The sequence below is a fragment of the Neopsephotus bourkii genome, unplaced genomic scaffold (genome assembly GCF_033783945.1).
Source record: "Neopsephotus bourkii isolate Nb327-2 ecotype Australia unplaced genomic scaffold, CSIRO-AGI_Nbou_v1 NB_1678, whole genome shotgun sequence".
In the NCBI taxonomy this organism is placed as follows: domain Eukaryota; kingdom Metazoa; phylum Chordata; class Aves; order Psittaciformes; family Psittacidae; genus Neopsephotus; species Neopsephotus bourkii.
This window is the reverse complement of record NW_026902152.1, coordinates 823,433-849,462: the sequence shown is the minus strand read 5'-3', so window position 1 is coordinate 849,462 and position 26,030 is coordinate 823,433. Positions and strand designations below refer to the sequence as shown.

General features: G+C 45.6%; 1 protein-coding gene across 2 annotated transcripts in view; it reads left to right on the top strand.

Annotated features, from left to right (window-relative positions):
• GNAO1 (G protein subunit alpha o1) overlaps nt 1-26,030 on the top strand; it is a 146,504-nt gene that overhangs the window by 24,768 nt on the left and 95,706 nt on the right. For both annotated transcript variants that reach the window (XM_061375833.1, XM_061375832.1), the window contains exon 3: nt 25,805-25,946. In XM_061375833.1, the coding sequence (XP_061231817.1) occupies nt 25,805-25,946 (142 nt within the window). The remainder of the gene's footprint in view (nt 1-25,804; nt 25,947-26,030) is intronic.

The window sequence follows — 26,030 nt, the reverse complement described above, 5'->3', positions numbered from 1 at the left end:
CTCTCTTCCCAAAATGTGTTCCGTTTCAGCCACCTCTAGGTACATGCTCATGTCTTCATGCTCTGTGCTGCTTGGAGAGGGGCTTTGTAGCTCTCAGCAGGTGGCCTCTTTGTCCCACACAAAAGCAGACCTGTTTGCAAAGCTGAGCTGAAGGTGAGAGGATTCTCGACACACTACTGTATTTTAAACAAGGAAGTGTGCAGGACCAGAACCAATAAAATGGCAGTGATCCCTGAGGTATTTGGAAGAACAGGTGGTTACCTTTCTGGATTGGAAGGCCTGTTTGTCATGGCCACTTCTGTTCTCAGGAAATATTTCTCATGACTCTTTGTTACCTTTGACTCTTGGATGAAATGAAGCTGATGCACTGAGCTTGCACGTTCCAGCCTGCTGTGGATCTGTGGCTGGCCTGAGAGCCTCTTATCTGATTACTTGCTGGATTTTAAGTAAGAAAAAAACCCAGTCCCTCTTTGAAGCGTAATCTAAGCAGCAGGGTTGATCGTCCTTAAAACAGGCATAAAGGATTATGCATTTCAGCTTGACAGCCAAAATTTTGGAGCAGTGAGCATAACTGCACTGTTACTGAAGTAATTAATTGTGTATAATAAGAAATTTGGGCTTCCTTATTTGTTTCTTTTAAAAAAATCAATTGTAATGTTAGATTCTGTGCCTCTACTTACATAGTTTAACTGTGTGAGGAAAACTCACATAGTACTCACTATGCCCAGAAGCCAGTGCAGGATTCCCATTCCTGCTCTTCTTGCAAGTCTCATGATACCTCCTGGATTTTCCTTAAAAGACCCTGAACGCATGTAAATTTGAGACACCTCAGGGATTTTGGGAGGGGAAAAATCTCACTGTCTGTAGCAGCAGAGACATTGAACCCATAAATCTTAAAAATCCAGATGGAAAGAAGCATGTGTGTTCATTGTACTTTAAAATAAGAAATATATGATGCTTTAGAGCAGCAGTGTCATATCAGTCATCGCTTTAAATTCATGAAAATCTGCAAGACATCTAACAATCAAGGGATTTTTTTCCTGACTTCTGTGCATACCTGGCTGCATGGTCGTGACATACTTCATCCCTCTGTGAAAGTCTTTTGCCTTGAAGCAGTGAAGGGGGGGAAAGGGCTCTAGTAATCCTACTCAAGGCAAGAGATCCATCGTTCTGGCTCTTTTCTGTCTTAGTCTGGAGGTTGAAAAATTTAATTTTTGGCCCTAAAAACCATCAGGCCAGAGTATGATTATTTCCATGAAGCTTTTGAATCACTGACGTGGGAGTGGTGCCTGCCAAAAAAACCTGTTTTAAAGAAGAATGAAGAGGAAGGGGAAGGAACATCACCCCTTTGCTGGCATTTTGTGGAAGGCATGCCCTCTGCAAGGCAAGCCAGGGGCAGAGCTGCTTCCACTATCAGAACAGGGCTGGCTGCCCTCCACATTCTTTGTCACAACACAGCGTTCTCCTCATGAAATTGCAGAAGCGTTCATTATTCAGATTCAGCAATAGCAATAGCTATTTATGGAGGCTTTCTGCTTTCCCGCATGAGCAGGGCCTGGATCCCCAGTAGAGCCATTCATCACGAGGCTTGACAGTGCCAGTCTGCTGCGGGGCTTTCAGAGCACAACAAAGATTCCTTCAGCATGGATCTGACAAAGGCAAAAGGAAAGAGAGTCACTCACTAACATGCATTTCTTTCCCTCTACTTTTTACAGCAAATTAATACAAAGGTAGGAAAGTGGTGTTGCCTGCATTTTACAGGGGGAAAACCAAGGCACATAGGGGGAGGAAAGGGATTTGTACAAACCTTTTTGGCTGATGACTGTCAGGACAAGGAGCAGAAGAACTGGCCAAGTCCCAATTTCCTGTCAGACCCATGCATTTATCCAGCTGTAGTGAAAGCTGCTCTATTTCCGTGCACTTGAACTGTGAGTTACAGGCAGAAGAGGAAATACAAGGGCAGTGCAAAATTCTGTACCTGTTTCAGTAACTGCCAAGCCTCTACTTGCTTCTTCCTTCACTACATCATTTACTTTGGGGACAAGCTGCACATGTACCAATACACAGTACTGTGGGTACCACTTTCCAGTTTCTCTTCACACAAGCTTTTCTCCAAGCAGGTTTTGCCACTATTGTTTTTGTTGTTACAAAAAAATTTAATTGATTAAGAATTTTAATTAATTGTAACCTTGCTGAAAATGCCAAGAGAAAAGCACAGATAAGGAGAGTTGCTCAGGTCAGAGCAGTCCACCTTCTGTTAGCTGTGTTCCCTTTGAGATCATGCAGTGTGACTGCAGACACAGGGAAAACCGAATTCTGGACAACATTTTAATGTCACAGAGCAATACAGTGGTCTGTCAGGTCAGGAAGCCTGTTTGAGGCTCTGATGGTGACACTGGGCTGGCATACTGTTAACTGGAAAGCTGCATCCCAGAAGGATTATAATGACCTTTTTTCTAGCTCTCCAACTAACTATTGGCTTCACCATAGCATTTAAAATATTCTGTGTTTTTATGAAGCTATAAATCAGCTTGTTTCTGGACTGATTTTGCTTGTAATCAATGAATTAGCTTGGCTGCGTATTTCCATCTTTGGCTGAACCACTTTCCAGGGACAACTTGTACCTTGGGATGTCAATGGCCCACAGGCATTCTCTTCTTGTTCAACATGTCTAGAAAAGAAAATAGTCTCATTCCAGCCTTGTTATTTGGCCACAATGCTTAGCAAACTGTGACTCCTTTGGTAGGGAAGTAGTTGAGGTTCATTTGTCCGTTGATAACAAAGGCGTGGACCAGCTCTCACCTCACAAACTGATTCAACTTTCTAAGCCTGAAAGTAATTTTCTACCCTCTTAAAATGGTTTTATGCCTTGGTGCACAGTCTGGAGAACCCCAGCACACCATGCATAATAGATTCTGAAAACCTGTGAATGCTTTATTTATTTAAACACCTCAATATTTAGTATTTGTTCATACCGTTGTCATATTTACTCCGCTTTACCTGCAGTAAAATGTCTCAAAAGGGTTTCCACCTTGTAAATCTGCTGTAAGCAGTATTTACAGCCTGTTGGCTGAGGTGCCTTTAGGGCCCTGCAGTGAAGCAAACAGGATTTCACCCTCATGAGTTGGCAGCCCCGCCTCTCTGGAGAGCCAGTTGGATGGGTTGCTGTTTGCATCAAAGAGACTCCTTTTAGAAAGCTGGTGACAAAGCCACGAGGGTTTTCACGGCCTTTGCTCACAAAGCAACTTCATTCCCCAGTTTTCTTCCAAGTGGTGCCACAGGACTCGTGTGAACTAGTGCAGAGTGCAGGAGGTCTGGGTTTGTCTCGTGCCTTTTCCACTAACTGCCGGTTTTTCTCACCACTTCCCTTCGGACCACAGCATGAGCTGTGTCCTGCTGGAGAGCAAACTCATCTGCACAGGGAAAGCTTCTCTCTGCACGCTTGGGTTGTGCTGTCTTAGGCTGTAGCTGGCTTTCCAGGCTCAGCTCAGAGCTAGTGATAGCAGTTTGGAGGCTTAGCAATAAGCAGGTGTGAGATTCCAGTGTCTAAAGAGCAGAGGGAAGAGCGTAACTATGCCCCTTCTCAGGGCTTTCCTCCTGTACAATCATTGGTGTGTTCTTCTGACCCTTGCTTGTGGGGCACAGCTGTCTGGGTCAGCCTGGCTGTATCTGAGAGCTTTGAGATGAACTTTGACAGGAGCAGGACCAGAACCGTTTTCATGCACTGGGGCTATTTCTTCCCTTGCTATCACTAATCTATACCCACAGAGCTCCACAGACCTCAGCAGTGCTATTTTGGAGGGTGAAAGCCAGGACAGCCTCATGCTGTAGCCTGGGGCTGGTGGCTTACCCAAATTGATGAGCTCCTTGTGAAGATAGCTCTAAGTGACTCAGCTTTCAATCTGTTTAGACCAACTTCATGGACTGAGGTGGAAATTGAGCCTGAGTAAAGTTACTCCTCATCCCTCAGGTTATGCCTGGAAGCAACAGTTTGCCTGTGAACATTTTGTTGTCACAAGTGCTGCCTTAATGGCAGAACCCGCTCAGTTAATCGTTTCCATCACATGAAGGCACAGCTGTGCACTTCAGGGTTTTCCGCTACTGCTGCATTATTGTCCTGATTCGGCAGGCCACAGTTACTGCCTTAAGCATCCTTAGCTGAGCTGATTCCTCCCAGCACAGCCCATGTGAGAGGATCTATACCACCAGGGCTGTCCTGACTCCAGCCACTTGTGAGGCAGCTTGTTACTTTAGCTATGCATTACCATGGGCACAGGCAGCAGCTGAAGAAGCTGAGTTTGCTTCACCTTCTCCTCCACTGTGTGCCATGAATTCAGGCAGAGAGGGAGCTGTGTGTGCGCCAGCAATGGGATCCCTGGGAAAAGGTGTCTAACTTCAGGATTAGTCACAGCAGAGATTGCTGCGCTAAGCGCTGAATATCGTTCGGCTCTGCAGCTCCTTAACTGCATGGTGTAGATAGGTGTAGGGAAGGCTGGAGCTGGTACTGTGACCAGGGAGCAAGCCAACAGCTGACTTGCCCTGAAAAAGAGGTGTAGGGAGCAGCCCCCTATCAGGTTCCTGTGCCCCTTTCCAGCAGGTACAGTATGATACAGTCATGTTTAACATGCGGTTAAACAGCAGAACACTTCCTTTGTATAGGAAGCACTAAAGGGGAATGCAAAGGATGTCTGGGAAAGCAATGGCGACACTAAAGCTTAGTTCTGAATATCTGAGGGAGAGGAGACAAGAGGTTCTTGCTACAGAACCCTTTAGAGGTGCAGAGGAAGGAGACAAAAGGCTGGTTTAGGTAGCGCAGATTGCAGAGGTTACTGTACTGGCAGAAGGAGATAAGGAGAAGCACAAGCCGGAAACCAATTTCCTTCCAGCCCTTTTACCTGGCCGAGGAGCAAGCTGCCTTAGAGAGCAGAATGAAAGGGCTGGTACTCGAGCTACTCACCTAGGCCTGGATTTTTAGGGTGGCTAAGGCACAGAACTCTTTTTTTCTAAAGAAAGTACTTCACATGTTGAGGCACTCCTGGCTCTAAGGGGAGTCCCCATGCAGCACAGCTTCCACATCTGGAGGCCTTTGCTTTTCTAGGTGTGACAAATATGGAATCCGTGGAACCCCCCAGCCACAAAGTTGATCCTGGCCTCTGGCAGTCGGGCAGCCAGGCCTACCTGTCCTGGGTTTGATTCAATGTGTGGCCAGCTGATGGCCTGTGGATTCCTGTTGTGTGGACACAGACCTTGCTCTACACCAGGAAAAGCTGAGCGCTGTTTTTCCTATGATCACTTTTCTCTCCTCTTGTAATCTCCACACCTTTTCTCTTTTTATATTACTTTCTCAGTCTTCATTTTTTCCCTAAACAATTTCTTTTGATTTTCCCTGTACTTGACTGCTTTCTTCCTCTGAACCCTACCTTTTTTGTAGACATTCTGGGGATTTTGGTATTTTTCCTCCTTAACAATTTTTTTTCTTCCTTTCTTTCCTTGTTCCTGTTTTCTTTATCCACAGGTTTTTTTCAGCTTTCACAGCTACATTATCTTCTTTCAGCCTTCCTGGGAGGGGTTGGACCATACATCCCACTTGGCTTCCAAACGTTCACAAGACTGTTTTGGAGGATGAGTGACTGACAGACAAACACCAGCCTCAGATACTATGAATGCTCTGTTACCAATTGCTTTATTCTTGTCAATGCAGCAAAATAACCCTTGGAAGGGATAGGCCATATTTTTATCTAACCTTCAACTTGGCTTACAAAAAAATAGCTTTATGCTCAGCTGTCTGTCTCGCTGCCTGGATTTATGTTCTCCAAGCAGGTTTTTAGAGAAGGGCTTTTCACTTTGACCTGGTAGGAGTGTGTAATTAGAGTCTTTGAAGGGTGTTTCCTTCAGACATCTTGCAGTGCTGCTGTGAAGCTGACCCACAGCTTGTAGTCAAGTAGGAAGCAGGAGACAGGAGATGCTTCTCCAGCATTTTACTGCATGTTTAGTCTCAGGAGTTGAACCAGCACAAAGGGACCAAACAGGGTGAAATTTTAAGCCTTCCAAAACCAATTAATTGATAACAGAGTGTCAAGGTTTCCTCACAAGTCGCAGTGCCCACCAAATTAAAATCTTGATTATTTTGGTGTATCTGGAAGGACTTAAAATTTAGAAGAGCCTAGGGAAGATAAATAAGGGTGTTTCTGTGCTGGCCTCAGATGTGCATGACCTTGCCTTCCTCCTCTCCTCTTGGTCTTAAGACAAGACAGATTAAGGAGTGATCTCTTCCAAACAGTCTTCAGTTTGTTAAGCTTGTAACCAACAGCAAGGTTGCAAACCATTGCAAGATGGATAAAGCTTAGAAATGCTGGCCAAGATTTCCATGTGGCATGCGTGTGAGGAATGTGTGCTAGTTAACAGGGCTAATTCTTTGTGCAGTGCTTGTCTGCCACTTCTCCATGCAGTTCCTGTTCCAGCCTGGTGGCTCAGGTCCCACGTTGCTCAGCAAGGCTGCCACAGCCTTCAGAAAGCTTTCTGCCTGCAGGACATTACTGGGGAGAAGGAGAGGACCTCATTGTTGGCTTGGCCTCTGCAGCCCCAGCCCAGCTGGGAAAGTGCAGCAGTGTCTCTGCAGCCGGGGGCCCCACACTACCTGCGCTTCAGGCAACCCAGCTCCAAGCAGCACTCTGACTCTCATACACAAAACAGTTGAAGCAATAGGACAAGGGGTGATGGGTTCAGACTTAAACAGGGGAAGTTCCGGTTATATATAAGGAAGAAATTCTTTACTTTGAGGGTGGTAAGGCACTGGAACAGGTCACCCAAAGAAATGGTAAATGCTCCATTCCTGGCAGTGTTTAAGTCTTGGGTGACATGGTCTATTGTGAGATATCCCTGCCCATAGCAGGGGGTGGAACTAGATGATATTAAGGTCCTTTCCAAACCAAACTATTCTATGATACTATGATAACCTTTCAGCTCTCCTGCAGCATGTCTTCTTACAGCACTTGATGTCAACACCTCCTTCACTCGAACGTGGCAGGATCCGAGGCAGCATGCTCAGCAAGGGGTTTGTGCTCACTGCTCTGTTAGGCTGGAAAGAATCCCGGGTTCATCGTTGGGGCTGGTGTGTTGTTGATCTGCTTTGAATTTTGTTCCCCTTCTCCTTCACTAGGGACACAAAGGAAAAGACTACTGCAGTGGCAGCATTTGAGGCTGCTGCATTTGAAGTGCTCTCATTCTTTTGTAAGGGATGACTTGTTTATGGCAGAACAGCTCTGAAGCAATTACCAGCACATGGAGAGGTACACCTTTTTCTTTTATGGATTATCCCTGAAGCTCTCAGTACAGGGGCAAAAAGCAAAACCACTAGCTTAGGAAAACAAAGAGGGATTACAGATGTGAATGTTGCTGTACCTGAACTTAGTAATGAGGGGTGCAATCAAAAATTTAACAAGCAGCTGTATAGACAGCCTCATGTGAGACATGCTGTTGAGCACATGGTGACCGTGCAGTGAGCTGCCAAGTGCCCACATTGTTTTCGTTGGCTTTCAAACTGGGAGGACGTGTTTCCTGACATGATCTGGTCCTGCTCCCAGTGTTGTTCAGTATTCCCCTTTGTGTTTGGGGTAGTAGTATAAGAAAAGTACATCTCAGAAGAAGGCATAGCTCAAAAACACTGGAGGGGAACTGCAAGGGCTGAGGAGGCCAGCATCAGAAACAGTGCTGGTAAATCAGCTCAGGAGAAACTGTGAGACAAACCTCTGTAACAAAGGTGCTGCATTTAAGAGGAAAGAACTAGATTGTCCCAGATGTGCTGTATGCGCTTCACCCAGGTTAAGGAAAGTTCTCCTGTAGATGCTCTCTGTACCAAGCAGGTGCCCTGCAGAAAGAACCTAAATCTGAGTGAATATAGCAAAGGCATCTTGCGCTTACTAGCTGCAGGAGCTATAGCGTTCCCTTTCTATGAAATACCCTTTATCCACTGTTCTGCACAGACATGGAACACAGCAGACATCATTCACCAAGCACAGCCTGCTTTAGGAGGCCTCAGCTGCATGTCCACTCAGGAGGAGGATGGAAACTATGTCATGTTATAGGCAGACTGATGGGAAGGGCTTTTCTCTCCAAACTACAAGGTATTTTTTCCACTAGTAGGGCTTTTTCTGTTCCTTTGGTAGTTTCAGCATGATATGGAAAATCCAGCCCAGCTGCAGACTTAAAGACATCATTTTCGGACAAGATCTGTCAGGAGGAATGAGGCATTTTGATGACGAGTCACTTACGCTGTGACTATTGCATGTACATAGGAGAGGCTATGTTTGCCTTTGTGCCTGCTGTCCTTTCTGTATCTGGAAAAAGCAAGAACCAGTGCAGTGTTTTCCTTCAGCCATTCAGTACTGTTCGTACCAATAATGGCAGTCATGTAGAGTCAGGGGAAGGGACTGTGTCTTCTTAACAAGGGACAAGGCCCTACCACACCATGGACAGTGCTGCTGCTCACATAATGAACAGAACATGACGGTCTTCAGCTAATTTCTCCAGTTGCCTTTGCTCTTGGCATAAAGCTTTGGTGCCCTTGGTTCCTGTGATATGGGAATTTAAATGTGAAACGCAGGTCAGAATTCATGTTGAAAAGCTTCTTCTAGTTTAAAAGGAAAGGTCAGAACAAGTTTCTTCAGCCTTCAAGAGAGTAGCGGGGTGAGGAACAGACAAGTTATCTGTTACTGGGTTTGGGGAGACCCTCAGCTGTAGCCCCTGGTAACAGGCAAGTGGGTCTAGCTGGAGCCAGCTCTGCAGGATAAAGAACCAAGGATTAAGACACCTTGCCTCCACTAAATGGAGGAGAGGTTGAAGAAAAGCTTTTGGAGGACAGAGTGAGATGCATCCAGACTTCACAGGTCAGACCGGTTAATGATGGAGTATAACTGATTGTATTGCAGGGAGTGCCTTGGGAAGCCACACTGCTGTTGAACCTTGCAGTGAGCCAGCCCCCACATCCCACAGCTTGGCCACAAAAATCCACATTTTCCTGTCTCATGGGACACCCATCCTGTTTATATCTCATGCATGAGGGCAGGACACATTGCCCAGACCATTAAAGGAAGTTATAGAGGAGGATGGTAGGGCCGAATGCTCTTCTAAAACTCAAGCGACACCCGTCCTGCAGATTTGCAGACAAATTCTCTGCTGAGTCAGCAAGATACAGAATCAGTTGGGTATGCAGTTGTGAGTGAGCTTGAGTCCCCAGAAGCCTAATGATGTAAGTTCACCCAGTCAGAGCCTTTTGTCACTGTGTTTCCTCAGTTCATTTTTACTCACCATGGCTGGATTTTTTCATTTCTCTGACCGCTTACTGGTTTTCACCCCCATTTTCCATATATTTTCCGTCTTTTCCATTCCTGTGCATTTTCTAAGCCTGCAGCAAATCCAGCAGCAGTTCTTGTTGAACTTCTGAACCTACCCTGTTTAAGTGGGTGCTAAATCAGGCAGGACAAGTCAGCCAGTTCTGATGATAGCAATTGTGCTTTTGGAAAATAATTGACAAAAATGTTGCATTTAGAGAGAGAATGTCTAAGAGAGAATGATCATATTCTGTAACTCTGGTCTGCAGAGCACCAGTGTTCAAGTAGGACATTTTAATAACATCCTTCATGGACAAGTATTTTGCTTGGACCAATTTTTCCCTCCCTCCTCTCAGACAATTGTCAGCAAAGGGACTCTCAGGGAACAAAATGGAATTAAATCTATTCATAAAATTAGAACAGTCTGCATTTCTTTCTTTCTGTGCTGGATGCATTACTAGTGGGGCTTTAATCTGCTTTTTTTTTTTTTTTTGCCTGAAGCACACTCTCACTCTTACCTCTTCACAGTGATGCTGCTGTTCCACAGATAAACAGGTCCTCCCTGAGTGGATTATAGCTCTCAGCCAAAGGCAGGCTGATGACAAGGATAAAGCAAACAAATGCATTCCCAGGGCCCTATCCAGCTTTTCAGGAAGAAAACAGAAACCTTCATGGATTTCAGTAGCTTTTACCCCACCCTTAACGGTCCCTTTGATGATGGCTAATTGTCAGGGCTCAGGAAGTCTGGGTTGTAATGACTTGGTGTGGAATACGCAGTGTTTCCATGCAGCAGGTAGCTCCGGCTCGAGCCTGCTGTTCCCTCCACAGCCATGCTGCCAACCGCTTTCATCTGCACTTGGACACGTTTGCATTCCATGTGAGTTTGTATTCCATATGATGTGATCCCCTCAGCTGCTGCTGCAGGTTTGCTGGGTTCTGTGGAGCTGGGAGTGCCTGGGTGGACAGACTGGAAGATCCCTTTGGAAGAGGGGATCCAAACTAACCATGCAGTAACTGAAAGGAGCAACACTGGATGACCCAAGACTGACATTAATATTCACATTCCGAGAAAAGGAGAATGAGTAAATAGTGAAATAAGGGGCAATTGAAAGAAAAATAAGCCAGAAATATATATGTTGAGATAGGCAGCTGCTAGGGAGGGGACAAGAGCAATGCAAATTGAATGATCAAGAAATTTTGTTGGCTTTGAGGTGGAGACAATCTGAGGCTGATCCCCCCCAGCCCTCACTTTAAAACCCTTCTGCCTCCAGCTCACACCCACTGATCTGTGTCTCTTCTGCTGCTACTAGTACATTTTTCTATCTTGGCTATTTAAACAGCTAGTTTCTTTCTCCCACTCAATTTTTGTGTGCTTCTGCAGCTGGGGACCAGTCCTTTCAGTAGTAATGGCTTTGAATTAGGGGAATTTTTATCAGCCTGCTGTTCCTGTAATTTGGCTTAGAGTGATAATGAGGATTTGGGCATGTAAAGAAACTCTGAAGTACACATGGAAATCAACACGAGGGAGTGCAACTCTGAGCCTTGGGCATTAGTGACTGAATGGGTGAGTGAGTGCTTAGCACAGGAAGCCAAAACAGGGGAGACAAAAGCCACACATAATCTTCCTGGGCTAGCAAATGCTGTTTATCTTATTTGTTTAAATGACTGGAGAGCAGAAAGCTTTTCTTCCCTTTTGTTGCTCTGTAGCTGTGTTAAAGTTTAGCCTTAGCTGTGCACAGTTGCTTGCATGATGTTGGCAAGGAAGCCATCCTGGACTGGCCCAGTGAAGGACTGGGAGGTGGTCTGAAGAGTCCAGGAACAATGGGCATGAGGCCATTTCCCCACCACAGAAACCAAAAGAATCGAAGGACTCTGTCGTGGTTTAAGCCCAGCTGGCAACCTGCTGAACCCAGGACAGACTCCTTTCGCTTTTGTTATGTCTGAAGAACCACAGATATAAACACAAGGCCAGGGGAAGTTCTTTAAAATTAATGTTCTTTTTGGGTAAAAAAATATGAAATGCTTCCTTGCCAGGGATAGTTTCTAGCAAGAAACATCAACTGTGGTCATAAATAATCCTGCCAGAGTATGTGCACCTCTTTTGAGTGCAGCGTAACTGCATGTGCAAGTGGGGTGGAAGTGCACTGCTTTGCTACCAGATTCCAATGCAGTGCAAATCGTTCGTGACGTTCTTGGCACTCAGTTAGTGCTCCCATCTATTATTTCCAGCAGCCTCATTCTAAAGGGCGGGGGGGACACATCAGGCCTGTTATTTCTGCTGGCAACATTGGTACTAAAAATAACTGTGAATGATATGATGGAAGCTGTATTTGAGCTTTTCAATAGATAAATTTTGACTGGACAGCAAGAAATATTTCTGATGATGGAATGTGTTATACTGTGGGGTTTTATTTCTGGAGAAGAGGTGAAAACCTCATTGCCCTGAAGCTTTTAAAGGGATGATTTAGGAATGAAGAGGAGGTAAAGTCTTGCATCATGCTCACATGTTCTGGGATTCTGGGGAGCCCTGCAGGAGGTATCAGTGAAGAACGACCATACAGTTTCACTTCCATCAGCCAGATGAAGCAGCCCCATGGCTGGATCTGTTTCCCATGGTCAGCAGTTGACTCCAGGGCCCAAGTCCCTCCTTCTGAGAGCCAAATCCCGACACGCTCAGGCACACATGGGCTTTCTGCTGCCACATGTTTCCTGGCAGGAGCTGCTGTGGCTGCAGTACCCCCAGGCCAGAGACCAACCAGATAACTCATCCTACCTGCGAGACACGCTCTTTGCTGGCCTGGAGGTGTTTGGACAGATATGCCTGCCATCCTCATCCCAGAAGGGATGGCATCTCCATGCTGAGGTCCTGTGTGGCTCAGGTTCTAGCGTTGGAGGTGTGGGAGTGCGACTCTATGGGACATCACAGCCTGCAACTTCTAGACTTCCCTCATACTGGGTTTGGTCCCTGGAGGACATGTTGGAGCAGTTTCAGCATGTGCCAACTTGTAGAAGTCCCCAGGAGGCCAGTACACCGAGTGAAGAGAGCAGCTGTGCCCCAGCCATACCCAGTCCTTGAAGATGTGTGCAGAATGTTTTTCCCAGGGGACCCCTGCTCAATTATCAGTCTCATTCCCATTATCCCCATTCCCTTGCCCCTTTCTCAGGCTCTTGGTTTGGCATTATTTGGAATAGATGTGATTTCCAATTCCCAAGCAGAGGTGGCTGTGGCAGTCCTACAGGAGCGGGGCTGGACTGGGACACCCAGCCTGCCTTCCGAACCGTGCTGCACCCTGCCAGGGCAGCCAAGCAGGATTTAGCATAAGTTACTCCATTTAACTTTGTTAATTGGCTGGCTAATGAGTCACTGGTTGCCTGAGGTTACTCAGCACTATTGCCTCTGCTTATGGAGTAGGTGCTGCTTTTTATCACACATTTTCACATATCCTGTAGGTTGTAGATCTGTTATATAGAAATTAGTAAGCTATAATCATAACTATTTAAAGGGGGCACTGGCAGTGCTATTAAATGCTATATCAGCCCCCCCCCCCCCAACCTGTGCTTCCCAAATGCAGATCATCTTTGTATTGCTTTCATCCCACCTCAGGGTCACAAAACTGGGGGCTGTTCCTGTTCATGGGACTGCAGGTGATGGGGGGGAGGCCTGGCCAGAGAGGAGAGGGAAGGCCTGTGCTGTTTGGGAAACTCAAAAGGTTTGAGAAACTAATGAGATGTCCAAACTTTCCTGGGTACTTTCTGGAAAACCAGAACCCTACCCCATCAAAACAGTGCATTGTCTGTGTGGGAGAGAAGACAGTCCAAGTAGCCTACACTAATTAAACCTCAGCCACTATGAATCCAGTCAAGCCTCTCCAGAAGAGAGTTTTACACACGGGACAGTTAAATAATACTAGAGATAAGCTTAAACCATGACGATTGGATGTGGAGCAAATTTATTAAAAAGCAGACTTACTAAATGTAGCTGGATGCTTTATAATGCAGTTCAGACAGTCTGTTTGAACTGCAGTGTGATGTCTTCTTAGATACACACAGGCATTTGCAAATGAAATCAATAAGGAATTTCTCAACAGAAGATGAGGACATGGAGTATAACAAAGACTGATGAAAGCATTAGAAGGAACATGCTCATTTTCAGAGATGTTTGTCACAGCAGTCCCTTCCCATCATAATGTGTGGACACATTTACACATGCATTTAAACGCAGCTCTGCTCTCAGTTGTTGCATCTACCTAGAAAGCAGGTGGTGACTTGCTGATCCAGACCTAGTCCCTAAACCCAGCGCTGGGTGCTTGCTTGCACCATGGCATCTTCTTCTGGGGCCTGGTGGCCACCAGGTATTGCCTGCAAACGGGGAGTGTAAAGGCAAGGGGAGGAGATGCCAGGAGTGCTCTGATGAGCTTCCCAAGGGGCTCATTTCCCAGCACTGTCCATGTTGTTTCTTGGTAGTGCAACACTCCTGGGGCTCCCATTAACACAATATGGGCCTGGGAAGGAGAATCTAAGTGCCAGCCTGGCTCTGAGCCAGGCTTTCAGATGAAAGAGTGCATCTGTCCAGAGCACCCTAGACACTTGATTCTCAATCACTCCTTTCTCCACCAGCAGGAGCTGCCATGCCAAAAGCTGGCACAAAGCTCTAGGGAAGCACAGGGATCTGTGCCTCCAGTAAGCATGGGAGAGCTGACTCTAGCTCTCAGTATTCCTGGGTGACAGGGGCCCGCTAAGGATCCCATCAAGCTGCCTGAGTCACCCAGGGACACAGGGGAGCGCCTTTGCTTTCTGCCAGTGGCCAGTCCTCGGTCCACTGACTTTATAGGAATGTTCCTGGTTAGAGCCTCATCCTTTTCTCCTGCTGCCACCGAGAGGTCACAGGACAGTTCTTGGATCTGGTTACAATACTCCAGCTCACTATGCAGAGCAAGGACAAGTAATTATTTGTGGTTTTTTGGCAGTGGGTGAATTCAGTGTGGCATATGTTAGTATTCTTCCACTATATGGAAATATTTGACAGCACACTGCCTCCCAATTCCACCCAGTGCTCCAGCAGCCTCACAGGGAGTCACTGCCTGGCTGTCCTGGCTTGGAGAGGTGGGGGCACAGAGTGACACACAGAGGGACCCCAGAGCTGAACCTTCATGCCAGGAAATGCCACGAAGCACTGAGGATGCCTGAGGTCTTCAAATCCTTTTTAAACAATATTGCGTTGGAATAGCTTGGCTGCGAAACTTGGTGAAACACTGGGAAAAACTGTTCCTTCATCCTTCTCAGGGCAGTTGTAGGTGGGAGACTTGGAGCTGAGGCAGGGCCTTCCCCCACTGCCATGAATAAGATACCCCTCTCTGGATGTGGGTGCCCAGTTAGACCAGTGAGGGTCTCATTCCTCACTAGCATTTTCCCAACATCAGCTGCAGTTGAGAATCCCTGAAGGGTTAACGCTACTTGACTGAATCCTTGTGGCAGATGTCGGGGAAAAGCCGTGCCTTTCTCTTCGCTTCAGATAACCTGTTCTCTGAGTACAAGTGTAGAAGTTATGATTTAAATATGTTCAAATGCATGTAATTAATCACAAGTGAAACATACCTGCTGTGAAACCTTATGAACAGTGTGGGCAGAATCCTAAAATACCGTATGTGCCACGTTCCAGCTCAGACTCTTCAGCTTGGAAAGCCTCAGTGCAGTGAGCAGACCTGAGCAGCCAGGCTGCAGAAGGTCAGATCCATCACTTCATGTTACCAAAGTCAGGGGCCCAGAGCAGGCTTCCACCACCACCTGGTTGCAGAGGAGTCTACCTCTGCTTCATCCAAGCCGTGTTTCAGCGGTAGGCAGAGACTTCCATGAGGATGCAGTATGTACAGACAGCAGAAACTTTGTAACCCCTGCAAGAAATAGCACAGTGAGGCAGGCAAGGTTTGGTTTTATGCTGCTTGCAGGAACTGCTGTTCCTCTGCCAGGACTTTTATCACATCTACACCAGACATACCCATTTTGATTGCAAAATTTTCCATCAGTGAAGGATCCACTGTAGTCTTTGGGGATTTTCTCCCATCAGCCAGTTACTTTCCCTTGAACTGTGATCTGTGGGGTGTGGTGCTGGATTATATCCTCTAACGGAATGGCAGCAGGTTACAGAACTGGGAACACCATGACTCAGCTGAGGTTAGTATAGGCTTGGTTTGTGGCAAGCATGCTGCTCAGATGGAGCCCCATAGCTGTAATCATGCCAGGGAAAATAGACATAATCGCATAATTGCTCTTTCCAGAATTGATTCCTCCTCATCTTAAAGCATGTTAAAACATCAAAAGTACTGAAAAAAAAACAAAACCCTTATCTGCTAGACCAGAACTAATCAAACACATCAATTATTGCTTCAGGAAGACAGTCACTGCTATATCTGATATCCAAAAAAAGCAAAGCTGCTTTAAAGCATCTTTTATTTTAGCCAACTGCTTTCACAATTCCTAATAAGCACTAACACAGCTAGGACACACAGAAAAGTGTGCAAAGATCAGCCCTAGACACAGGGAAGGAACTCTGAATTTCAATGCATTTCAGTAGAATGGGGGGCTTTGGAAGCTGGGTTTGTCACATGATGACTGGGAACCAGGTACGTCTTACCAATGCCTTGCCTTAATACACTGAGAGAGCCGTGCACATAGTGTCTGTATAAAATATGCAAGTTTGCTCTGTTCTTACTGTGGGATTTGGTGGTGGTACTTGATTGTGAGGATGAAATACGTGAGGAGATGAAGAGACTGTGTATGTCCCTTGTCCTCTCTATTGTCCACAGAATATTTGGTTATGGAGAGCAACATCTGATAAGGTTTTGAAAGACAAAGTCACGTTCCAGCGATCAAAACACTTCAGATGAGGCAGATGGGAAACCAGAAATATTATTTAGGTTTGGGCAGTAAAACTGACATTGAACCCATTTGCCTTGTTTTTCCGGCTTTGGTGATAGTGACACCTTACAGAAGTTGTAAGTGATCTAAAAAAGAGATAAAAGCTGCTTTGTGTCCTTGTTCAGGGGATGATTTTAACAAAACCATTATGGGGTTTTAAAACACTGTTTTGACTTTCTAGAACCAGCTGTGGGATGATCCAGCTGCAGTTGGATCCCTCTTGCATCTAAGAGAACATTTAAGAGGATTAATCCCAATAATTTTAATTCAACAAAATGACCTTATATAACATTACCAAGGAATTAATGAGAATTCTCTCATGTGGGTCATCACAGGCTGGTGGATTTTTTCTGCCCCAGGGGATCTCACTGGTCTCAGGCGTTGCATGGACAACTTGGATTGACTATGTAACACACTGCATGGGATCAGAAGATAAGTCACTCAGAGCAGAAACCCTTTTTCCTTTACTGAATAATGATTTAGGAATGCACACAAAGAATGCAGCTGTCAGCCTCCACTGGTGCTATTTGAAACCCTTTTGGCTCCAAGGCTTTTTCCACAGAAAAATGCAATCTCATCTAATGCAAATGTTACTGCAAGAATCTCTGTAGTCCAGCTGTCTTCTTTTAATCGAAAAAAATCCTGATTTAATTGTTTTTGACTGAGTTTCTTTGCTGTTCTTACTGAGCCGAGCAGGATGCATATTAAAGCTAATTAGGTTCATGTAGGGTATTCAATATTTGATCTTAATATTAAAGGCCCCAGGAGAGGGCACATTATCAAAGTTACACAACGGCAAATTTTAGTAAAACCAAACTATGCCAGTGGCCTGACACTGCATAAACCCTGCGTCTGCGCTGCTCCTGCTTGGTGCAGAATGTGTGGGGCTGGTGCAGCTTCTGCCCGTGTCCCTGTTCATGCCTTTTGCAATTACAGAATCCCAGACTAGTTTGGGTTGGAAGGGGCCTCAAAGCTCATCCGGTTCCAAGCCCCTGCCACAGGCAGGGACACCTTCCACTAGACCAGGTTGTTCCAATCCCCGTCCAACCTGGCCTTGAACACTGCCTGGGATGGGGCAGCCACAGCTTCTCTGGGAAAACTGCAAGGGCCTCGGCACCCTCACAGGGGAGAATTTCTTCCTTCTATCTAACCTGAACTTCCCCTGTTTAAGTTTGAGCCCATCACCCCTTGTCCTGTCGCTACAGTCTCTGATGAAGAGTCTCTTCCCAGCATCCTTGTAGGCTCCCTTCAGATACTGGAAGGCTGCTGTAAGTTCTCCACACAGCTTCTCTTCCTCAGGCTTAGCAGCCCCAACTTTCTTAGCCTGTCAAGAAAATGACTTCCCATCTGGACAGATTTGGCTTTGGGGAACATCAGAAACTGATTTGAGTCAGCAAGAAATGGGGGTCTATTAGACCCCCGTTAGACCTGTTAAGAAATAGGCACTTCTGTATCAGCATGATAGCCTTTTGTATCCCTGACTACAGCCATATAGCACCATCCCCTAATATTAGGGTGACTTGGGTGAGTAAAACCACTGATATGGTTGACTCTGTACACAGTTAGGCTTCATTTGTGTGATACCTATTGCCATGGGTAAGCATGGGATGCTTCATTTTCCTGACTTTACATTTCAAAGGATCGCTACATCCTCGTTGAGTTTGGGTGGAGTACTAGCACAGTAGCTGGATTTGCTCTGCCTGCTCTGTCTTGACTTCTTTTGAAATATCAGAACAAGTGACCTTCATTTATCAACAGTAATTCATTACTTGCAGGATGAACTAGACTGTTTAGACTCTCAAACTTGTTTTATACACACGTTTAAAACCAGCGTATTTCACTCTGCTGCTTTCTGTTAGAAAATGCAAATGCTGAAATAATCCTCATGAGGCAAAGATGGAAAGGGTCGTTGGTACCTCCCAAATGCAGGGTACAAAAAGCAACCCAAGACCTCAGGCTGATGAAGGATGCATGGAACTAAGCATGCAGGCCAGGAAATCATCTTTGCTTTCAACTGCAGCATGCAACCAAGGATGGGAGCACCCCTCAAGATAGCCCAAAGACAAACATACACATTGATGTAGAGCTCAATGAAAAAAATACTGATTAACCAAAGTCTAAGAGCTGTTTCCAAAAAGCCACAGGATTGTACAATCACAGCACCACAATGGGAGTTTTATTTAGTGCACTTGTTTCTGGTTTTGGTCTGTATTGAACTGGAAATGAAGAGTATTCTGTTTATACACTTGAAAACAAGCTGAAATCAAAGGGGCTGGGGAAGATGCAGTATCTGGGCCCTACATGTCTAAAAGCTAATCGTGATTAGTTCAGTAGCTGCTCATCTGCAGGCAAAAATAAGATGGTAGCAGCACATATTCTGAATCAACACGAGAGTTTCTTGTAACATCCTTTTCTAGCTTTCTGGCAAGCAGTTAAGCTGCACATGTCTGGTTTTAACTAGACCTCATGAAGGCATCAGCATTAGTTACAGATGTTGATGCTAGGCACAAATTTAGTTTCCTTAAGAGGCAAAGCTTCTGTCCTGTACAGATGCATGAACCTTTTGAAACTTATTGGAATAAGTTTGACCATTTCCAGGGCTGTAGATTTTGGTGGCATTTCAATCACCCAGTGGATTTTTTAACATGAACCAGCTAGTTACTTAGAATAATGCCTTTCCATGCACTTTGGTGGTAAGAATTCAGTTTTGAGTGACACAAAGGTATTTCCTCCAGCTGGGAGTCTATCACGGGGCTCCATCAGTACTTCTTGGACTGGTGTTAAAAATTCAGGTTGAAAAATTATACTCTTTCAAATGAGCTCTGTTTGCAATTTTTAGTTGACCCTAACTAAAGAAGCTGTTTTTCTCTTCAGAGAACTGGGCATGTAGGCAAGCAGTCATCTTAATCTCCATCTCAGACAATTCCTTGCAGGAATAAGATGTACAATGTGTCATTCAAGCAGAGCCAGAGGGGAAGAAGAATGAGAGTCTGGAGAGATTTGCACCCTGTCATAGAGGTCCGGACTGTGCCTTTGCAGTCTTTGAAACATAAGGTCATGCGTATATGCATTGATTTAGTTTAACATAATCCAAGAGTTTTTAATCGCATTTCAGGCTATTAAATGAGAAGAGAATCACTAGAATTTAGCTTCGTAACTCTGCTGTAAACAGATTTTAAACCTCATATCAAGGTAAAAATAAATTAAAAAGTAGCTGATGACCTGTAGCAGAAGATTTTCCATCAACATTTGATAAACCCCTTCCCTTCCCTACACATTAAAGTCAGATTTTTGCATGATTATTTTTCCCCATTTTGAAACTAAGTTTAGAGTTTTCTTCAAAATTAGGTGGGTTTTTTTCTTTTGGTTCAAGCTCTGTGACACCTCATCAATATAACTTGCTTGATTATGGTATGAAACAGGAAAGATTATTTTTGAAAGAAAAAGAAGAAGGGAGGAAAAATATCAGAAAATTTTGCCAAGCAAAAATTAATTTGTAAGTGCATTTGATCCAAAAGCCTTCACATAAGATCCATTTTGGATCAGTCTATACCCTAAACATCCATGAATGAATGGGGCTGTCAAGAGCCCGAGCTAAAATGCATTGGTGGGCAGATGATCAGTTGTCCCTTCCATATGCCTCCCTTCCGTCGTGGCCCAAGTGCTCTCCTGCAGTTCCAAGCAGCACTTACACCCTGTAGCATCTTGCACTCTTTGCATTGGCTGGGGGATTTTGCCTGCCCACATTGTCCATGTGGACTTTGGGAGCTCCCCATGCAGAGCACTCAGGAGATCTGAGCTTTCCTGACATGGAACGAGACGCTGCAGGGAAGCATGTGGCCACTCAGGTGGAAGCAGAGTTCTGGGTTCTGTTCCGGGTACCTCTGCCACCAAATCCAGGCCAGCATCCTAGAGCCCCAAGTGCAATGATCTTAAAGTACCTTAATTTGCCCAGATGAAGGCGAGAAGCTCGTACAGGAACTGGACCATTCATTTGCAAGGTATTAGCTTCTGCTACGCTTCACGGGTAATAATCCCCTGATGACTTTCTACCTGGATTTATTCAAGCAGATCACTGTAATTTTAGGGATAGGCGTTGATACAGGAAAACTTCATTCAGCTCGGAACATCTTGCTGATTGAAAGTAAATCTAGGTAAAACAGAAATCATATGGAATTTATTTTCCCTGTTAGGCAATTGAAGTCTCTATGTATGTTTTTTAAAGTGGTGGAGATAGTTTGAAGCCACACAAAGTTCCCTGAATTTAGCAGGAAAAATTTCAGCAGCATTGGCTCGAGGTTGAGGAGTCGTGACAAAGTGCAGGAGATGACGCAGGGCTGTGTCAGTCAGGAAAGGAGAACCAGCATGCAAAGGGATGGCGAATACTGGGAGCTGGGAGGAAGAGGGGGGAAAAGTGGTGTCCACAACAGGCTCCACTGCTGAGAACTGCCATCTCTCTCCCTCCAGCACAAGAAGGGCAAGTTGTGTAAGATTAAATGTCTTCAGACCAGCTGTTTTTAAGGAACTTCTTACCACATACTTAGAGGCTCTGCTGGCGCCATCTCCAAAATGCAAACACTTCTTGAGAGCTCTTGGAGGGCAGGTGAGGTACCAGAAGACAAAGAAAAAATGTAAACATCATGGTGTCTAAATATAGAGGGAGAAAAGATCAGTAAGAATTATAGACCAGTCAACTTCTAGAAGCTTGAAGAGAATTGAGCTATCAATCAAGCAATCTGCAAGCACCTAGGAGATAAAAAGGGAGATGAGTGACATGCAGCATGGATTATACAAAAATGAGGCATGTTAAACTGATTTCATTTGGATTCTCAGCAGATGTAGGAGAGGAATAGAAGGTGCCATGGCTCAGTTTTGGGAAGGGTTTGGCTTGGTCCCACTTGACTTTCATAAAGTGACCTGGAAAAACAGTCTAGATAAAACTGCTTCAGATCTTACGCAAAAATGCATGAGTAGCCAACTCATTCCCAAAGAATACAGTTACCAAGGACTTGTGGCGACAGCAGAGGACTCCAAGAGCCAGGACTGTGCAGGGGTCTGAGTTGATTTCCTTCAGAATTTTCATCAGTTAAAAATGCATGAAAGACAGAATTGCATCTGTCAGTGTTGTGGAGCTGGGAGAAGTGCTTCAGCACATCAGAGGATGAGCTTTACGGCTTAAAATGGTCTTGTCAGGTTAGAGGAGTGAGGACTGGATCTAGTCTGAGGTACTGTGCCTCAAGAAGGAGGAGGACCCATTTAAGAGGTGTACAGAAGAGTCATTGCATTTACTAAACCTGGCTTGGGTTGGAAGGGCTGCAGGGAAAGCACCAGAATAGCTTCTCTGGGATTGTAGCAGGGACGAAGGAAACTGTAGACTCTGCTGCAGGAGGTTTTCAGGATTGATGGACAAGTATTTCCACCAGGAGTGACCTAGGCAGTGACTGCTTGCTTGGATCGGCCCCAAGCTGAAATCCAGCCACACCGTGCTGGGACTGTCGTGTGCTTTGTTCAGAGCTGCCGTTCCACCACCACGGGGGAAGTGCTGTCAGCAGGGACATACGGCAACGTTATCTTTGGCTTTGCCTTTTGAATATGTTCGTTTTGTAGTGAGAGGCTGAAGGAATGTAAGTGCTGTGTTGAACGGAAGCCAAAGCAAGCTGCTACGCAGAATGCGCCCCCTGTTCCCATGTATTTCATTTATTTTGTAATTAAGCAATAATTGCTGAGGCACACTGGGCACTTCTTCAGTATTAATGACTTGCTGGAGGATGGCAGAAGATCTGGTCTGCATTTTCCCCAGCAAATGCCTGTCCGTTAATGCCATTCTAGAACAAGTATGACAACATAACGTGCAAACACATAGGTATGCTGTTAGCAGCTGAGGGACAGGGAGCAGTCATTCATGGGTGCATTAGACAATCAGGTTGCTTCAGTTGTCTCTCACCGTTCCACTCAAAGCAGGGTGTTTCATTAGGCACTTGGTGAATGAAATGGCTTTTTAATTGCTCAGAATCACTTTTTAAAATTACAGCATTGTCTCCCCCCTCCACAGCCCCCTTGATCCTCTTAAATCTCTTTTCTTCCTTTGCCCTGGAGAGAACCAACTCAAGTGTGGCAATGAGGAACCTGCCTGCAGCAGTTCCCTTTGTATTTCAGAGACAGGCAAAAATACAAGCCATTTAGAAACAGAAGATTCACATTTTTAGTGGTGAAAAACCTGTGTTCCCAATAATATGCAGGTTGCTTAAGGAGTAGCCAGCCCACCCTGCCTGAATCTTTTAAAGACTTCCCAGTCTTGGTGCACTGTTCACGTCTATTAGTTCCTACACCCTGTGCATTTTTAATGGCTACAGCTCCCTACAGTATCCAAACCCCATTGCTTCTTGTCTCCTGAGGCACACAGGCTGGCTCCCGCCATGACCCATAACAGTATACCTCCCAGGAGTGCTGTTGGAGCATTAAATGCCCTCAAGGCAGTAAAGACAACAGCAGACAAGAAGGCGTGTCCCAAACGGGTGAGCAGCAGCATGAACATTTCCAAAGGACTATGGAAGAAGCTGCCATGGAAGCTCAGCTGTCAGCTTGCCAAGGCAAGCAAGAGGAGCATATAGGACAATAAACCAGTTCACAGTGTCCTAGCAGGCTTTGAAACAGCACTAGTCAGTGGGGATTTGCTCGCTCACATATTAAGTAATGTGCTAATTGCATGATTGATTAATCCGTAGGTACTTCCTACAGCAAAACTTCAATCCTGGCATCTGCAGTGCTGCTTCCAGTCGCTGTGGCTGCCTTCCCAGAGAGATTTCACGGAAGAACAGTTGGGGTGGTTTTTCTCCACGCTCTTTTTTGCCCCCTTGAAAAGTAATGCCTTTATGGTTGTGCTTGGAAGGATGACAGCATACTGCCCAGTCAGCAATATGGCCACTGAGGGATCAGTGAGCCACTCTGCATCACTTAATTCTGCCCCTTCAGCACAAGGAGCCCTGTTACTTGATAGGGAGCTTGCTGGCTGGAAGTATTTAGAAACACTGTATGTTTAGAAGTGAAAATGTCAGGCAATAACTTTATGGCACAAGGCCAGATGTTATTTAGATTCTGAATACGACCGTTCAGCCCTCTTTTTGCCATATCAAGACCCTAGTTGACGCCTGTCAGTGAGAGGCAGAAACAAAGCCGCCAGCTTGAGGTGCGGCACCACTCCGATCTCCACCAGCATCATCAACAACCAGACCAAGCAGATCTCAGCTGCATCCTCTTTCTCTCCCCTTTCTTCACTGGCACAGGTTGCCCACAGAATCTGTGGCTGCCCCACTCCTGGCAGTGTTCAAGGCCAGCTTGGACGGGGCTTGGAGCAACCTGCTGTAGTGGAAGGTGTCCCTGCCCATGGCAGGGGTTTGAAACTGGATGAGCTTTAAGGTCCCTTCCAACCCAAACCAGGCTGTGGTTCAGTGATTCTTGCCCCTCTCATGTTTCCTTCTCTTAGTTGACTCAGGAGCAACATGCAGTTCCCCCTGCCCCAAATCCTAACCCTGAGCCAACCAACCAGAAAGAATGAATTATTTCTGTCGGTGCTTTTGCTAACCGCCTGCCTACCTCCCACAGGACCCCCACTCTGCCGAGCTCATTGCTGTCATGTCAGAGCTGGGAGGAGCCAGGACTGTACAGTCTCCCTTGAATGTGAACAGGACTAATGCAGATCCTTTTGCTTTGTGCCAGACATAACTCTCCAGGTTTGACTAAGGCTTCTGACAAAGAACACATTTCCCAGAAATTCTGCAGCTTGTCTGAGTAACAGTAAATGATCCATGAGACCCAGTGCTGACACACAGTTCTGCTGGCCCCCCTTCTTCCCCTGTACTCAAATGCTGCTATTCCAAACCTCGGCACAAGCACTGGCTAAAAGCTACAGAATACAAGGTCTGCTATTGCCCTTAACTCCTAATCAAAATCAAAACTAGCTATAGAAGAAATTTTGACAAATTGGCAAGTCTTCTACTAAGTCAGAAAGATTTTTCCCCAGCCCTGCTCCTCTCAGCCTAGTTGAGACAAAGCAGCAGCCCTTTGTGCTGTTCACAGCACCATTCCTCCTTCCTGGAGCTGGGTACCTGAGCAGGGGGCTCTGCTGAGCTCCTAGGATTAGTAGCTTAAAATTTTCCTGGACACCAGTTAATTTGAACTACAGCCTGTCGTGAGCTGTCTTTATTTGTAGTCATATATATTTCCAGGACTCGGAGGGTGTTGGAGCAGCTCCTCCAGGGAGCTCAGTGTTCGATGATGTGTGAGCAAAGGTTGTTGTGGGAGGAGCAGACAGTTGGCCACTTGTGTTAGAAAACCTTTCGTGAGCTGTGCGACAGGGCAAGTAAATCTGTGTCTTTGTCAGCATGTTTCTATCAGCTATGTTCTTCATGTAGTCATCTGCTAACAACACAGGACTGGCATCCAGCCCCATTCTTCAGCAGCATCCCAGCACTGTATCTATTACAAGCTCACTGTGATTCCTGCTAGTGCTGGCTCTCCCCAGGGGAGTGCAGGCACTGGTCAGGATCTTGTTTCATGTGCATCTGATTTAGAAAAAAAGGAAGCAGAACTCCATGTTATAGACAGGATGAGAGGTTTTACCGGTGACCAGATCTGTTACTGAAGGACTCTCTCTTGTCCAGTGAGATCTGAGGATGAGCAAGCAAGGACTTCATTTTGGTGAAGCAGATCATCCTTTCTGCTGATATTTAAGAGACAGGATCATAACTTATGTCTTTACTGAGAAGAATTATTGTCAAGCACAATTAGCTCTGCAAATCTAAGCTGTCTTCTAGACACACCAGGCTTAGTTCTGCTTAGTTTTTGTGTTACTTAGAGTTGAGGAAATTATAGGGTCAGTCTTGTGACCTGAGCAAAGGATTGCAGGAACTCACTCCATCATTCCATTTGCAGAGTTTAATAGAGACTAACAGAGCTATCGCTCCAGTGTGAGGAGCTGATAGGATGTGGTCTCATTCTCACCAGGATGTGGATCTCATTCCCACCTCACTTAGAGAGGGGATAACATAACATGCTTTGAGGCAGCAAAACTCTCAGCACAGTTCTTAAAGGAAAGGGAAGGAGGTAGGAGACGTGAAGGGTTGTAAATACCTTTTAAGTGCTACACAGCTAAGTAACTTCTCATATCCATGCCTTTGTATCCCATGCTTTCAAGGGTATTTTAACTGTAGTTCCTTTTGTAAGGCACACCAGGTGCCTTTCAATTACTCGGGCAACCCCACTCCATGTGAACATGAGGCTCTCTGGGATCTGGCATTTGCAGTTTGCCTGCGAGGGAGGTACCATATGTACCGACCCTGCACAAAACCTCCTTGAGAGAGAGCAAAAGGGGTGTTAATTCTATGCACTGGGCTCAGACACACAACTGGTGAACAACCAGAAAGGTTTAAAAAGAAATGCTGACTAAATTAAGTGAATCGAGCTGGCAGATGTGCTCTTTAAAAGAGCACAGCTCTCTTTGAAATGCCTCCCCTATTGAAATTACATTCTCAAGAGGTTTTTGTCCTTTGCATTTTCTTCAGGATCATCCATGAGGATGGCTTTTCGGGAGAAGATGTGAAGCAGTACAAGCCAGTGGTCTACAGCAACACTATACAGTCACTGGCAGCGATTGTACGTGCCATGGATACCTTGGGCATCGAATACGGGGATAAGGAGCGACGGGTAAGTTAAAATCACCTCTGCTTGGGTACAGAGAGCTGAGCACCTGGAGGCTTCAGAGCACAAACAGGTGTTTGCACAATCTGA